The 15,061-nt window shown below is 44.0% G+C and overlaps 2 protein-coding genes across 2 annotated transcripts in view; one reads left to right on the forward strand and one right to left on the reverse strand.

Moving 5' to 3' along the window:
• LARP6 (La ribonucleoprotein 6, translational regulator) overlaps positions 1-670 on the reverse strand; it is a 56,948-nt gene extending 56,278 nt beyond the window's left edge. Inside the window, exon 1 of the mRNA XM_075857917.1 lies at positions 118-670. Within this exon, the coding sequence (XP_075714032.1) occupies positions 118-380 (263 nt within the window). The 5' untranslated portion in view covers positions 381-670. The remainder of the gene's footprint in view (positions 1-117) is intronic.
• Positions 671-10,211: 9,541 nt separating this feature from the next.
• LRRC49 (leucine rich repeat containing 49) overlaps positions 10,212-15,061 on the forward strand; it is a 174,897-nt gene continuing 170,047 nt past the window's right edge. Inside the window, exon 1 of the mRNA XM_075857918.1 lies at positions 10,212-10,409. Coding sequence (XP_075714033.1) covers positions 10,371-10,409 — 39 coding nt within the window. The 5' untranslated portion in view covers positions 10,212-10,370. The remainder of the gene's footprint in view (positions 10,410-15,061) is intronic.

The following is a 15,061-nucleotide window of genomic DNA, read 5'->3' on the forward strand; positions in this document are numbered from 1 at the left end:
CATCTGAGACAGGGGGGAGGAAGAGCTGTCAGGTAGAATGAGATCTTTTTGTGGGTTTAACCCTTCCCTCCCCATAGGCCTATCGTTGGATGGGAAGGGGGCGGCTATTGGAAATACCTGTATCTGTCATTGCGGCTGTAGTCATCCTCGCTGCAGCTTCCTCCTTCAAGGCCACCTCTATAATCCAAAGTGTCCTGCTCGTCATCCTCAGCGGCTTCTATAGCCACCCTGATCTGCACCTGAGTGCCCAGGTCCCATCCGCTGCCAACAGCCTTCCCGACTGGCACTGCCCCCGCATCTTCAGGTGATTCCATGCTGGTGCTGTCAGGACAGGGCGCAGACAATGACAACATCTCGGTGGCTTGCACAGATTGAGACATGATCTGGCTTCGTAGCTCGAGATTAAGGGCAAGATAGGTGTCAATGCAGAGCCTGCCAGACCCTTCCGAGGAGCGGGCGCTGGCACTGCCTCACACTGCAGCCCGTTATAGCCCCTTCCTGCTGCTGAGAACACGGCACTGGTCACCTCCTCCTCCTCCCAGCCAGAGGAAGAGACCTCCTCCTCTCCCACTTACAACCATCCGCAGCCCTCTGCAAGTTCTTCTCAGGGACGGGCAGCAGCCAGAAAAAGGCGGTGCGAGGAGGCGGCAACCAAAACATACATCCCCAGCATTTTCTACATTACACGGCTGCTCCGTATAGCAACATCAGGGCGGGGTACGTGCGCCGCCTGCTGGACGCTCTACAGGTATACATATAAAACCAGTGCCAGTACTGCCACCATAGGGTACCAAAGCACTGCGCACTCTATATATGTGAATACTGTGTTACACAATACAGAGACCTTCTACAAGTCACGCCACCTGGTAACCAATGAGAGAAAACGAGGAGAAACGGGCTATGGCAATGGAAAAAAAATAAATATATATATACAGGATCTTTATTGTTGTACATAGTTTAAAAACATGACTACAAGGTAACAAATAGCACAGTGACTGCGTGTACAAGGCTAGGGGTTCATATGGAACAAGTCCTGTATGATATATTAAAAAACACCGGGTATGGGGCAAAAGGAGGTGCTGACAGACTCCCCCAAGTCTCTAGTGACCAGAAGGTTCATGTTTTTTTTGTCAAAATTATTTTGCATGCCAAAGTTTCCTACAAAAATATACAAAAGCGTGAAAACTGCGGCTCATGGCTCTGATGTTTGTATGCTTGTCCACTTGAAAATCCAATAACGGTGCTCAGGTTTACCAAGCTGGGCAAAATCCAAAGGAAATGTATAATGGCGCTCCTAAAATGTAACGTTTTATTGTAGTCCGGAAGAACACTGTTCACACAAGGAAAAATCAATGAACAAAGGCATCAGAGTAGATTGTACAAGTTTTCCTCTGGATATCCTACAAATATAACTAGACCATTTGGAACGCGGTATGACCTTTAGGACGGATTTACACACTGCGGTTTTTGTGGCGTTCTTTCCAGGTTAAAAACGCTGCGGCTAGCAATTACTTCAAAATCTATAGTCAATTATTGAAAAGTCTACATACAAAGCGTTTAAGTTAATGGCATTTTTTTGGGACCAATGTGTGTTTTTATTTTTTATAAACACGCCCGGTTGTCCATTGAGAAACTCATTAGCATAAAGCTACAATAGGTCATATCTCCGTCAAAAATTATCGTTTTTCTAAATAAAAAATACTGCTGTAATCTACATTACAGCGCCGATCACGTCATGTACAAGATAGGCCACTTATAATGTGGTGACAGAGCCTCTTTAAGCTATCAGAAGTAGAGTAGGACAGCATTTACCGTTACACCCCCACGGACACTGGATTCTCACATCGCTTAAACTGTGTGGACATTTCACAACATTTACAGCAGCGGCAAAGTGAGTGAGATTAACTCCTTAACGCCGACGGACGGATATATCCGTCCTCAGCAGCTGCTAGTTCGCGCAGGAGGACGGATATATCCGTCCTGTGATGGCGCGGGTACTGAGACTGTACCCACGCGATCAGCGGCAGGAGCACGGCTGTTATACACAGCCTGGCTCCTGCTGCAACTGCCGGAATCGAAGCGCGCGCCGATTCCGGCAGTTTAACCCATTAAATGCCGCTGTCAATAGTGACAGCGGCATTTAATGTGTTTGACAGAGGGGGGAGCTCCCTCTGTCACCCGATCGGCGCCCCCGCAAACAAATCGCGGGTCGCCGTCGGCTTTCCATGACAGCCGGGGGTCTAACAAAGACACCCAGGTCTGCCTTCAGCATCTGCCTGTTAGGCGATGCCAGAGGCATGACCTAATAGGTTGCCTGTCAGTTTTACACTGACAGGCAATAATGCTTCGGTATACTAAGTATACCAAAGCATTATATATGCGATCGGCACATCGCATAGTGAAGTCCCCTGGTGGGACTAAAAAAAATAATGTAAAACAGTTAAATAAAGTTTGTGAAAAAAAAAAAATAATAATTACAGTCAAAGTCAAATAAAACTACTTTTTTGGCCCAAAAAGTGGTTTTATTTAGTAAAACGGTCAAAACAAATAACACATACATGGTATCCCCGCGTTCGTAACAACTTGACCAATAAAATGAACATATTAATTAAACCGCCGGATGAACGGCGTCCAAAGAAAACGCAAAAAACAACGTCAAAATTCTCTCTTTTCTCCCATTCCCCCCATAAAAAATAAAATAAAAGTTAATCTATAAGTCCCATGTACCCCAAAATAGTACTAATAAAAACTACACATTGGCCCGCAAAAATCAAGCCCACATACGGCCACATCGACGGAAAAATAAAAACGTTACGGCTCTTGGAATGCGGCGATGCAAAAACAAGTAATTTTTTTCTAAAAGGGTTTTTATTGTGCAAACGTAGAAAAAACATATAAAACCTTTACATATTTGATATCCCCGTAATCGTGCCGACCCATAGAATAAAGTGAACATGTTATTTACGCTGCATAGTAAACGGCGTAAATTTATAACGTGAAAATCAATGCTGGAATAGCTGCTTATTTTCAATTCTCTCCTAAAATAAAGTTAATAAAAGTTAATCAATATATTATAAGCATCTAAAAATGGTACAATTACAAAATACAACTCGTCCCGCAAAAAACAAGCCCTTATACGGCTATGTCGACGGAATAAAAAAAGAGTTACGACTCTTGGAATGCGACCGTGAAAAAACAAAAAATAATCCTTGGTCATTAACGTGCAAAATGGCCCGGTCATTAAGGGGTTAAGCAAATCTCAGGTACACGCTGTGGAAAAATGCATAAGTCGCGCAGTAAGGCCTTAGTCACACGAACGTGTCCATTTTGCGCTGGTAAACGCAGCGTTTTTCCTGCGTTGCAGTTCCGTGACATCAGTGTATGGTGCGTGTCTGCGTTTTTTACACGCGTATGTCATGCATTATTTACGTCAGCAAAATAAACTGAAGGTGTATTTCTTTTTCTCATCATTTCTTTAGCAACTGTTGCGTGAATCACGCACAGCACACTGATGTGCATCCGTGTGCTGTCCGTGATTTCACGCACCCATTGACTTCAATGGGTGCGTGATGCACAAAAAAACGCACAAGAATAGGACATGCAGTGAGTTTCACGCAGCGGACACGCGCAGCGTGAAAAACACAATGTCTGAATGGACCCATTGACTTGCATAGGTCCGTGTGAAATACGCTCATGTGAATAAGGCCTTAGTGTTCTGCAATGCGACTTTCAATTCCGCAGCATGTCAATTTATGCTGCGGGTTCTGTGCGGAGATGTTGCGGGGTCTGTGCGGAGATGCTGCGGGGTCTGTGCGGAGATGCTGCGGGGTCTGTGCGGAGATGCTGCGGGGTCTGTGCGGAGATGCTGCGGGGTCTGTGCGGAGATGCTGCGGGGTCTGTGCGTAGATGCTGCGGGGTCTGTGCGGAGATGCTGCGGGGTCTGTGCGGAGATGCTGCGGGGTCTGTGCGGAGATGCTGCGGGGTCTGTGCGGAGATGCTGCGGGGTCTGTGCGGAGATGCTGCGGGGTCTGTGCGGAGATGCTGCGGGGTCTGTGCGGAGATGCTGCGGGGTCTGTGCGGAGATGCTGCGGGGTCTGTGCGGAGATGCTGCGTTTGTGGCTTATAGACTTTAATGGGAAACATAAATTCTGCACTAAAATACGTAAGTTGAGCTTTGTACAGCATAACTGCAGTAAAAACCGCAGGTGCACTTATAGTTTGCTATAATCAATGCTGGACCCTAAATCCACAGGAAAAACCGCAGCGTTTACGCAGCAATATGCTCAGCAAAAACTGCAGTGCGGATTTCTGACAGATTTAGGCCAGGATCCCACAGGTCGGATACGCTGCATAAAAACTGCGCAGCTGGCCGACCTGGAACCCGCAATACATTCCGTCCAAAAATCTGCACCAAATTTTGGTGCGTTTTGTCGGGCGGATGTTCCGCTGTGGAAAGCAGCGGTAAAAAGCGCTCATACTTACCTAGGCCATTGTTAGGGTATGTTCACATGCAAACTCAAAAACGTCTTAAAATACGGAGCCGTTTTCAAGGGGAAACAGCTCCTGATTTTCAGACGTTTTTTAAGCCACTCGCAATTTTCGCTGTGTTTTTTATGCCCGTTTTTGGAGCTGTTTTCTATAGTCAATGAAAAACGGCTCCAAAACGTCCCAAGAAGTGACATGCACTTCTTTTTCGCGGCCGTTTTTTTACGCAGCCATTTTTCAAAACGGCCGCGTAAAAAAAGGGCCCATCAGAACGCGTTTTTCCCGTTGAAATCAATGGGCAGATGTTTGGAGGCGTTCTGCTCCGATTTTTCGGGCGTTTACGGCCCGAAAAAAGGCGGTGTGAACATACACTTATGGCGACGCGTCCCTCCTGTGCAGTCCTGTCTCTCTGGATGACGCTGCTGCCCATGTGGCTGCTACAGCCTGTGATTGTGATGTAACGTCTTCCCAGTAGGCCAGTCCTATGATGTCATCCATGCTGGCCTCCTGGTTATACGTTTCATCCCATGTGACGGCTACAGCCTGTGATTGGCTGCAGCTGTCACATGAGATGCAACATCATCTCAGGAGCCCGGACTGGAGGAAGAAACACAGACTTCCAGGGTAAATATGATTTTTTGCTTTTTCTGTAGTTGCGATTTTTGCGGCGTATGTCGCAACACAGGATTTACATCCCCATTGAATTCAATGGGGAAAACCCGCAATGGAAAATCAACTAAAACGCAGCGTAAATTGACGTGCTGCGGAATTCAAATCCGCACCGCAGGTCAATATATTAACGTTTACACAGTGGGTTTTTTCTGCTGCGTGGGCATGAGATTTTGTAAATCTCATCCACTTTGCTGCTACTGTAAGGCCTTATTTACATGAGCGCATTTCACGTCCGTGATACGCGCGTGAAAATCACGCACGTCACACGGACCTAAGTAAGTCAATGGGGCCATTCAGACATTCCGTGTTTTTCACGCAGCATGTGTCCGCTGCGTGAAACTCAATGCATGTCCTATACTTGTGTTTTTTGCGCATCACACACCCATTGAAGTCAATGGGTGCGTGAAAATCACGGACAGCACACGGACGTACATACGTGATTCGCGCAAGTTACTCAAAAACTGATGAGAAAATGAAAACCACCTCCTTCATTTCATTTTGCATACGTCAAAACCACTTGACATAAGGATGCCATACGCGCAAAAATAACGCAGACACGCACCAAACACTGATGACACACGGAACTGCAACGCGCGAAAAATGCATTTTTTACGCGCGCAAAACGCACACGTTGGTGTAAATAAGGCCTAAATGCTGTGGAATTTCATCACAGAAATCCATTGCGGAAATTCTGCAGCGTTTACGCTACGTGGGAACTTGGCCTTACCAGCGTGTTTTTTTTTGTTTTTTTTAAATGCTGCTGCAGATTTTCTGTTGCAGAAAATCTGCAGTGTATTCTGTGTGTGGGAGCATAGCCTAAGGCCTTATTCATACGAACGTGTATTACGTCCGTGATACGCGCGTGAAAATCACGCGCGTCTCACGGACTTATGTTAGTTAATGGGGCCGTTCAGACAGTCCGTGATTTTCAGGCAGCGTATGTCCGCTGCGTAAAACTCACGATGTCCTATACTTGCCCGTTTTTCGCACATCACGCACCCATTGAATCAATGGGTGCATGAAAATCGCGCACGGCACACGGAAGCACAGTAGATAAAGAAATGAAGGAAAAAATAAAAGCACTTCCTTCATTTCTTTTTCTAAACTTCAAAACCGCGTATCATAAGGATGGCATATGCGTGAAAATCACGCAGCCACGGAGCACATACTGATGACACACGCAACTGCAACGCGCAAAAAACACACGTTCGGGTGAATAAGGCCTAAGGCTGGGTTCCCACGGGTTGGATACGCTGCGTAAAAACTATGCAGCCTATCCGACCTGGAACCTGCAGCACATTCCGTCCGAAAAACCGCACCACATTGTGGTACGATTTTTCGGGTGGAATTTCCACTGCGGAAAGCAGCAGTAGAAAAAAAAAAGTTTATACTTACCTCCTCCCTCTCATCTGCGCCTAGTTCAGCCTCCTAAGATAACATTTCAGGCCATGTGACGCTGCAGCCTGTGATTGGAAACTTCATCCCAGGAGGCCCTGTCAAAAATCGCAACTCAGGAAAAAAAAAAACTCACGTATACTGTGCCTCTCTTTCCAGGCCGACAGGCTGCAGAGGTCACATAAGATGAAACGTCATCCCAGGAGGCCGGGCTGCAGGACGGCAGAGGGACGCATCGCCATTGCTACAGGTAAGTATGAATTATTATTTTTTTTACATACAGTTTACCGTAGCGGACATTCCAGCCGAAAAACTGCACCACAATTTAGTGCGGTTTTTCGGCTGGAATTCCCTGCGGCAACCAGGACGGATACGCTGTGAGCTTTTACGCAGCGTATCTGACCTGTGTGAACATACCTGAATTTAGACTATGTACTACCAGCAATGTCATCCAATATTGTGCCCAGATTGTAGGCCTTGGCAGTATTTGGGTGACATTTCTGTAACTAGGGGTTACTTGCCTTTGATACCCCATCCGCAGCAGCATTGGCGGAGTGTGTGCGTTTAGTGTATTGAAAGTAAAATGTGTACATAGCATTAGTCACCTCTGAACAAATACAATAAAGCGTTTGAGCTCCCAGCGCCTGTTTTATCTGACTGCACACGTCTGCTTGCTCTAGGTATCCATTCCCCATCAATTACCATGGTAAACAGCAAGAAAAACAGAAATCTGCCCTTTATTTCTTCGTGTTTAATGTGCGGAAAGACTGAATATTAAAGGGGTTGGCGACTTTATTGCTAATGTAAATGAATGTATGTCAATGGTGATTATATGCGATTACTAATATATGCTTTCAATCCCCTATGCTCAGCCAGCCTTCTGTCCTGTCCACCAAAAGTCGCGGCAAAAGAGAATCATTAATGTTTCAGCTGTAATCTACACGCCCCGATGTACGCACATAATACACGCCCAGTTGGACTTTTACTTTAAACACGCCCACTTGGACTTTTGCAAGCCTCATTTGCATAAATACAAAAATGGTCATAACTTGGCCAAAAATGCTTGTTTTTTAAAAATAAAAACGTTACTCTTATCTACATTGCAGCGCCGATCTGCTGCAATAGCAGATAGGGGCTGCAAAATCTGGTGACAGAGCCTCTTTAAGGTAATGTTCGTAAGTTTACAGCTAAAACCCTTTGTAAAGATGTGCAGGTTTAAAAACGCATGTGTTTTTCAGATGAAAACACATTTGAAAACACAACAAAACCCAACAAGGGGGTTTTACATTGGGCGATTATCCGGGAGACGAGCGTTCATATAACGCTCGTTGCCCATAATTGTCCTGTGTAAACAGGGGAACGATCAGCAGATGACCGAGCAAACACTCGATCATCTGCTGATTGTATCGTTTTAAAAAAGTGAAATATTATCATTGTCAGCAGCACATCGCCCTGTGTAAACAATAAGAGGTGCTGCCAACATGATAATAATTTATGGGGACGAGCGATCAGAGTAACAACCGCTCGTCCCCATCCATAGCTCCATGTGACAGGAGCAAACGAGCGCCGATCAACGATGTCTCGTTGATCGGCCAATTATCGGCCACTGTAAGGCTGGGTTCACACGACCTATTTTCAGACATAAACGAGGCGTATTATGCCTCGTTTTACGCCTGAAAATAGGGCTAGAATACGTTGGCAAACATCTGCCCATTCATTTGAATGGGTTTGCCGACGTATTGTGCCGATGACCTGTCATTTACGCGTCGTAGTTTGACAGCTGTCAAACGACGACACGTTGGGCTGGGTTCACACTACCTATTTTCAGACGTAAACGAGGCGTATTATGCCTAGTTTTACGCCTGAAAATAGGGCTCCAATACGTCGGCAAACATCTGCCCATTCATTTGAATGGGTTTGCCGACGTACTGTGCAGACAACCTGTAATTTACGCGTCGTCGTTTGACAGCTGTCAAACGACGACGCGTAAATGGACTGCCTCGGCAAAGAAGTGCAGGACACTTCTTTGCCACGTAATTTGAGCTGTTCTTCATTGAACTCAATGAAGCACAGCTCAAGATTTACAAGCGTCTCAGACGCCTCGCAAAATGCGATGAGGAGCATTTAGGGTATGTTCACACGGCCTATTTACGGACGTAATTCGGGCGTTTTTGCCCCGAATTACGTCTGAAAATAGCGCCTCGATAGCGCTGACAAACATCTGCCCATTGAAAGCAATGGGCAGACGTTTGTCTGTTCACACGAGGCGTAATTTACGCGCCGCTGTCAATTGACGGGGCGTAAATAGACGCCCACGTCAAAGAAGTGACCTGTCACTTCTTTGGCCGTAATTGGAGCCGTTATTCATTGACTCCAATGAATAGCAGCGCCAATTACGTCCGGAATGGACGCGGCGTTCAAGCGCCTGCACATGCCGTTACGGCTGAAATTACGGGGATGTTTTCAGGCTGAAACATCCCCGTAATTTCAGCCGTTACAGACGCCCTCGTGTGAACATACCCTTACGTGTGAAACGAGGCAGCTGTTAACAGTCTGTCTTTTCACACGTAAATGCCTCTCATCGTGTGAACATACCCTAAGGCTGGGTTCACACGACCTATTTTCAGCCGTAAATGAGGCGTATTATGCCTCGTTTTACGTCTGAAAATAGGGCTACAATACGTCGGCAAACATCTGCCCATTCATTTGAATGGGTTTGCCGACGTACTGTGCAGACGATCTGTTATTTACGCGTCGTCATTTGACAGCTGTCAAACGACGACGTGTAAAAATACAGCCTCGTCAAAAGAAGTGCAGGACACTTCTTTGGACGTTTTTGGAGCTGTTTTCTCATAGACTCCAATGAAAACAGCTCCAAAAACTGAGGGTATGTTCACACGTAGTGACCAAAAACGTCTGAAAATCCAGAGCTGTTTTCAAACAGCCCCTGATTTTCAGACGTTTTTTGAGCAACTCGCATTTTTCGCGGCGTTTTTCGCGCCGTTTTCGCGGCGTTTTTTACGTCCGTTATTGGAGCTGTTTTCATTGGAGTCTATGAGAAAACAGCTCCAAAAACGTCCAAAGAAGTGTCCTGCACTTCTTTTTACGAGGCGTAATTTTACGCGTCGTAATTGCCGTACGACGCGTAAAATTACGCGTCGTGGGAACAATACAGCGTTATACCCATAGAAAGTAATGGGCAGATGTTTGACAACGTATATGAGACGTATTTTCAGACGTAAAACGAGGCAAAAAACGCCTCGTATACGTCTGAAAATAGGTCGTGTGAACCCAGCGTAAAACGAGGCATTATACGCCTCGTTTACGCCTGAAAATAGGTCGTGTGAACCCAGCCTCAGGATAGATATATATTCAGACAGATTTTGATGTCGGCCTCCTGTAGTACTTACAAAGCACGTGGTGCACGGTAGGTAACAAACACTACGTCACCCTCTTCCCGCAGTACATCACTATATTATAACAGCGAGCTCAAGAACACCATGAAGAAAACAACTTCCGCTGCGTGCTACAATAACGCGCATGCGCACACATCTCTCAGTACAGCCGCTATCGTTTGTAGACACAACGTTACCATGGAGACCGGCAAGCCACGAGATCATTGGCGTTCAGTATGTGGGGACCTGGGGGCGGGTGGTTTCTATGGTAACAGAGCGCCACCTGACAGATGTGGGAGAGACCATCTTCGTATTGTTTGTGAGGGGTTATTGCATTGCCAGTCATCAGTAAAGGGGAGGCATGATCAGTAAATATATGTCATTATTTCACACCCATAAATCCCCCTAATTCTTGCAGCCAACATGCTGCCCGGCAAATATCGAGGGAGATTGGTGTCTAATGTGAGTAAATGACTTTGTGTTCGTGTGTCTCCCTCCCCATAACTGTGCCCTGCCGACTACATGTCTGTTACATGTCTATTTATATGTTTCTTACATGCGTGCGCTGATCATAGTACTTTACTGTAGCTGCTAAATCCTCTATCCACAATACCACCTATTATAGCTAGATTCTATAAATCTATGGTGGACTACTTGTCAGTAGTGGTTGTCTTCTACTGGTATAATACCTGTCCATTGTGGTAGATCACTGCCCTGTTCTATGGTGTAATGTAAGATACCAGTCAGATCACTACCCTGGTCTATAGTGTAATGTATGATAGCTGTCAGTGATGGCAGAACGCTTCTCTGTTCTATGGTAAAACGTATATTATTTTTTGGAACACTGCTCCATTCTATGGCAGATTCTATGGAGGAATGTACATATACACTAGAACACTACAATATTATCCAGATTACTACACTAGAACACTACAATATTATCCATTATACTACACTAGAACACTACAATATTATCCAGATTACTACACTAGAACACTACAATATTATCCATTATACTACACTAGAACACTACAATATTATCCACAATACTACACTAGAACACTACAATATTATCCAGATTACTACACTAGAACACTACAATATTATCCATTATACTACACTAGAACACTACAATATTATCCATTATACTACACTAGAACACTACAATATTATCCAGAATACTACACTAGAACACTACAATATTATCCAGAATACTACACTAGAACACTACAATATTATCCAGAATACTACACTAGAACACTACAATATTATCCAGAATACTACACTAGAACACTACAATATTATCCAGAATACTACACTAGAACACTACAATATTATCCAGAATACTACACTAGAACACTACAATATTATACAGATTACTACACTAGAACACTACAATATTATCCAGATTACTACACTAGAACACTACAATATTATCCAGAATACTACACTAGAACACTACTGTATTATCCAGAATACTACACTAGAACACTACAATATTATCCACCATACTACACTAGAACACTACAATATTATCCAGAATACTACACTAGAACACTACAATATTATCCAGAATACTACACTAGAACACTACAATATTATCCAGAATACTACACTAGAACACTACAATATTATCCATTATACTACACTAGAACACTACAATATTATCCATTATACTACACTAGAACACTACAATATTATCCAGATTACTACACTAGAACACTACAATATTATCCATTATACTACACTAGAACACTACAATATTATCCATTATACTACACTAGAACACTACAATATTATCCATTATACTACACTACAACACTACTGTATAATCCAGAATACTACACTAGAACGCTGCTGTATTATCCAGAATACTACACTAGAACACTACAATATTGTCCAGAATACTGCACTAGAACACTACAATATTATCCAGATTACTACACTAGAGCACTACAGTATTATCCATAATACTACACTAAAACACTACAATATTATCCAGAATACTACACTAGAACACTACAATATTATAGAGATTACTACACTAGAACACTACAATATTATACAGAATACTACACTAGAACACTACAATATTATCCATAATACTACACTAGAACACTACAGTATTATCCATAATACTACACTAAAACACTGCAATATTATCCAGAATACTACACTAGAACACTACAATATTATACGGAATACTACACTAGAACACTACAATATTATACAGATTACTACACTAGAACACTACAATATTATCCAGAATACTACACCAGAACACTACAATATTATACGGAATACTACACTAGAACACTACAATATTATACAGATTACTACACTAGAACACTACAATATTATACAGAATACTACACTAGAACACTACAATATTATCCATACTACTACACTCAGGGGTATAACTAGGAAACACTGGGCCCCATAGCAAACTCTTGACCAGGCCCCCCCCCCAGGGTGCCACAAGCAGCCCCCCCTTATAAATAGTGCCCCCTGTAGAATGTGCCATACAGCCCCCATGTAGACAGTGCTATATAACCCCGCTATAGAACCAATCTCGGTACATAAATACTGCACCAAAACCAACCTCAGAACATAAATACATCCCCAGAACCAAGCTCAGTACATATATACACAGAAGCAAAATTAATCTCATACGTTTATACAGCACCAGAACCAAGCTCAGTACTTACATACAGCATCAGAGTCAAGATCAATACATATATACAACACTATGACAGCTCAATTTAGTGCAACCCCTGCCGTATAGGTTTGTACAGCGTAAAACTACAGCTCCCAGCATGGCCCGAACAATGGTGAGGATATGCTGGGAGATGCTGTTTCACAAAAAATAAATCATATCATAATCATCACGATGCAGATCATACAGTGACTACAGTGCTGATTAGAGGCAGAATAAACATTTACATCAAGTGACTCACCGGTGACGTCTCAGATTCTAATTCTTTTCTTCTCCCTCCGGTCCAGACATCTATGATAGATTTCTACCGGCCATGACCCATTTCTGCAGTTTTCCGCTCCGATGTCTTCAGCTTCTCACTTTTAAAACATTTCTGCACCTATAAACAAAGTTAAAATTCTCAACACCTCTTGCATCTGTAACTATAATAGCGCCATACACTGTTTCCCTGATTATAATAGTACCATACACTGTCACACACACTGTGCCCCCTGTAGATAGTGCCCCCATAGCCACCGTGCTGCCCTACATATAGCTTCCCCTATAGGTAGTGCTCATGTATAGTCCACCACTGTGGACAGTGCCCTACATATAGCCACCCTGTTGCTGGTACCCCACAGGTAACCCACCCCTGTATATAGTATCCCTCATATAGCCCACGCCTATAGAAAGTGCCCTAAAAAATAGCTCCCCTATAGTGATCTACATATAGCCCATCCCTGTATAGTGTCTCACATATAGCTCCCCCTGTATATAGTGCCCCACATATAGACCACCCTGCAGATAGTGCCCCACATATGGACCCCCCCTGTAGATAGTGCCCCACATATGGACCCCCCTGTAGATAGTGGCCCACATATAGACCCGCCCTGTATATAGTGGCCCACTTCCCCACATATAGACCCCCCTGTAGATAGTGGCCCACATATAGACCCCCCTGTATATAGTGGCCCACATAATCACATATAGACCCCCCCTGTAGATTGTGCCCCACATCCCCACATATAGACCCCCCCTGTATATAGTGGCCAACATATAGAACACCCCCTGTAGATAGAGCCCCCACTATAAATAATGCCATTAACAGTTTTATGAGAAAAAAAAACAAAAAAAAAAACTTTACATACTCACATGATCCCGTTCCCACGCTGTTCGCTGGCGATGCAGATCTGCTCTCTTCTGAGTAGGTCTACTGGAGCTGAACGAGCATGGTCCAATGACGCTGATTGGCGAGGCAGAATGACTTGCCCCGTCAATCAGCAACTTTCAAGCGTGGAAGCGGCGCAATGACGTCATCGCGCCGCTAGCCAATCAGCATCATTGTAAGGCGCTGGATGGTCAGGTACGGAACATGCCCGGCCATTCAGCGCTAGTGCATGTATTTGGCTGTCGCTAACACCGGGGCCCCCTCCGGTTCTAGCAACGCCTACAGGCATGAGAGGGCCTGTGTCGCCCGGCCCATACTTGTTGGAGGCTCGGCGACGCGGGCCCCATAGTAGCAGCGCTACTGCTGTAGCAGCCATAACGGGTGCTAGCGACGCCACCGGGCATATGGGGGGGGGATGTCGGCTGGTGGCACGGGCCCTCTCAAGCGCCGGGCCTCGTAGTTACGGCTGCTACCGCGGTAGTTACGCCGCTGACTACACTAGAACACTACAATACTATCCATAATACTACACTAGAACACTACAATATTATCTATAAGGGTATGTTCACACATAGTGACCAAAAACACTGCAATATTATCCAGATATTCTCCAGATTACTACACTAGAACACTGCTGTATTATCCAGAATACTACTGTTGTATTACCCAAAATACTACACTAGAACACTACAATATTATCTAGAATACTACACTAGAACACTACAGTATTATCCATATTACTACACTAGAACACTACAATATTATCCAGATTACTACACTAGAACACTACAATATTATCCAGATTACTACACTAGAACACTGCTGTATTATCCAGAATACTACACTAGAACACTACAATATTATCCAGAATACTACACTAGAACACTACAATATTATCCAGATTACTACACTAGAACACTGCTGTATTATCCAGAATACTACACTAGAACACTACAATATTATCCAGAATACTACACTAGAACACTACAATATTATCCAGAATACTACACTAGAACACTACAATATTATCCAGATTACTACACTACAACACTGCAATATTATTCAGATTACTACACTAGAGCACTACTGTGTTATCCATATTACTACATAAGAACACTGCTGTATATTCCAGAATACTACACTAGAACACTGCTGTAGTATCCAGAATACTACACTAGAATACTATAATATTAAGCATAATACTACACTAGAACACTACAATATTATCCAGATTACTACACTAGAACACTA

The sequence above is a fragment of the Rhinoderma darwinii genome, chromosome 3 (genome assembly GCF_050947455.1).
Source record: "Rhinoderma darwinii isolate aRhiDar2 chromosome 3, aRhiDar2.hap1, whole genome shotgun sequence".
NCBI lineage: Eukaryota > Metazoa > Chordata > Amphibia > Anura > Rhinodermatidae > Rhinoderma > Rhinoderma darwinii.